This window comes from Gekko japonicus, unplaced genomic scaffold (assembly GCF_001447785.1).
Source record: "Gekko japonicus isolate JY-2015 unplaced genomic scaffold, Gekko_japonicus_V1.1 scaffold132, whole genome shotgun sequence".
Lineage (NCBI taxonomy): Eukaryota > Metazoa > Chordata > Lepidosauria > Squamata > Gekkonidae > Gekko > Gekko japonicus.
Genome location: NW_015173677.1, coordinates 708,850 through 711,448, shown reverse-complemented (window position 1 = coordinate 711,448; position 2,599 = coordinate 708,850). Strand labels below are relative to the sequence as shown.

General features: G+C 42.4%; 1 protein-coding gene across 3 annotated transcripts in view; it reads right to left on the bottom strand.

The window, feature by feature from the left end:
- Positions 1-298: 298 nt before the first annotated feature.
- Positions 299-2,599, bottom strand: part of PNPLA4 (patatin like phospholipase domain containing 4) — a 34,575-nt gene continuing 32,274 nt past the window's right edge. For all 3 annotated transcript variants that reach the window (XM_015422966.1, XM_015422968.1, XM_015422967.1), the window contains one exon: positions 299-894. In XM_015422966.1, the coding sequence (XP_015278452.1) occupies positions 763-894 (132 nt within the window). In that variant the 3' untranslated portion in view covers positions 299-762. The remainder of the gene's footprint in view (positions 895-2,599) is intronic.

Below are 2,599 nucleotides of genomic sequence, written 5' to 3'. Positions count from 1 at the left end.
TTAGGGCCTGCTTGATTTAGAACATCTCACATTTTTACAGGAAAAAAGCCACAGTATATTTTATAGGACAGGTCCATTAGAACGGCATTTAAAATGTCATGTTGCAAAGTATTTTGCATATGGAAACCAAGAGTTATAAGATCTATGCAAATCAAAGTATACAAAAAACTCTGCCATTTATTTGAAGAACAAGATGTACTAATGACAAAACACATATGCGTAACAATTAAAAGATACGCAATTAAGCTGTTTTGTCTCCCACAGCCTCTTTGTAATTAGAGTTCATGCTTGAGAGTACACTAAAAACACCACGCAGCAGATTCAAAAACAAAAAATGAATAAGTCAATGAATGGACACACAGATAGGATTACTTTTGAAAGAACACAAATACGCAGCACGCTGTAGGTTTTCATGAACAAATATCTGAAAGCTAATTAATGCTGGCAATCGTATTTTAGCATTTCTTGAACTATCACTGGATGCTGTAATAGACATCCTATAGCCCCCCAACAAATGCCTGTGTTTATTATTCTGTCCCTAAACAATTATTTACTGCATAAGTACAATTCCTTTGCATGTGAATATGTTTACAATTCTAGCCTACACACCTATATATAACACTTGCTTGACAGTGACAGATGCAATTCCTATGGTAGTCATTTTAGATAAACAGAAATTGTGACAGCAGTCCCTTGGGCTCCACGTACTGTAGCTTTGCTCTGACAGCCATCAGACTTGTTAATTTTCAACACACACATAATCTACTCAAACCAGTTTTCCTTCAGTAAAAACAGTATGGCATCATCATATCCATCTTGGTATAGTGATTCCATTTTTTCCTGGCTCGGTGGAAACAGAGACTGATGAAGTCTTATGAGGTTGGCTATGGATAACTGAAACCAAGAAGCAAGATACATGAATACAGCATAAATATATACACAGCATGAATATATACTCAGCATAACATTTTCTGTTTCTTTAGTTTTATATGATTAAATACAATGATGCAGGCTTCATCAGTGACAATATTCAACATTTGCTGTTTATTACTATCCTTTATCATATTTCAATCCTTAACTTTCTCCACAGCTTTTAAAGAGGATTATCCCATTTTATCTCAAGAACAACCATGCCAGCCTTAAAAAAAACCCTTCCTATGCTTCATGGATTTGGACTTTGGACCTGGGGTTTGCCATTCAAAACCCAAATGGCCACCCCAGCTATAACTAGGTCTTCCATTCGCTGTTATCTGAAGAACCTATCTGATCAGCCATCTGATTTATGAAGTGTGAATACAAATAACCTGGAAAATGCAGGGAAGTTTGCTCATTTCTTAAACATTTTAAATTTCTACAATCCAAACTCCAGTGGGATGCTACAGTACAGATAACCATGGTTAGTTTGTACTTTCTATGACTGGTTTTCTTCACTTCTACCAACTTCTCATTTTGTAGATAAACAATGCAAACATTCCAACTATCCCAACATCCTTTGCAGCAGTTCTTTGTCACTATGACTTCATGGTTCTTTCTTTACAGAACCACTTTTTAAAATTCTGTTCTCACTGTGTTAAAATGCACCTAATACAGATAATGGTGGTGTTTGCACTGGGTTCTAAAGCCATAGGCAGTGTTTTTCGTATAAAATTATTCTGTCTCTTTCCTCTTTGAACAAACATCTGGCTTTAAAAGTAGTTATTGTTTTATAAAGATGCTGGCACATGAGGGGGTTAAAACAAGCCCATATTATTTGTTAATTACCTTAACTAGTTGAAGGAGTACGTACTCCTTTATGAACCTGCCCACCCACTGTATCCATCCTTGGAAAGCCTGCTTTGGGTGCCCCTGCCTTCTGAGATTAGGCAGGTGGCAACCCAGGAGAGGGCCGTCTAACTCATGGCACCAAAACTCTGGAACTCTTTCCTCAGGGAAAGTCTTCTATTCCTTTCTGCTGTCAACTTCCATCAGTGGGTGAAGAATTTTTTGTTTGGTTTGTTCTATCAGTAATCCAGGCCCGTAGCTATCCAGGGGCCCATGGGGCTCCCCCCCCCACGTTTTTTTCCGGAGGTCCCCATCTTCTGCTACCCCTCCCTCCCCCTGGCCCCTCACCCCCTGATCAATGGTCTCGTCGCTGGCATTTTCCTGGCTTTCGCTGGCATTTTCCTGGCTTGGGGGGGGGATGACAAATACAGAAGAAAAAGGAGTGGACGGAGCCAGTCCCCGCCTAGGCTCAGACCATTGGCTGCCTATAGTGGGCGGGCTCTAAGCAAAGAGCCTCCCAAATACAAGTTAAACGAGCCATGCCGCTACTTCCTCCTCGTCTTCCTCCAACTCCGGGAAACTGCAGCAGCAGAGGCTGCAGAGAAGCCTTTCTCTCTGTCCTCCTGTACAGCCCCGGGCCATAGCTCCACCTCGTCTCCTCCTTCTCACATTCGGACCGCAGACCAGCTTCTGTATGCCCTTCAGCAGCTGCAGACTGGAGCATGCCCTGAGCAGCCTCCAAACATGCGCAGCTGCGAAGAGAGGGGGAGGGCAGCGGGCAGTAGGGGGCCGGTGGCAACTCTTTGCTGGCTGGGGCAGTCCATGAGCACCCCCCCCC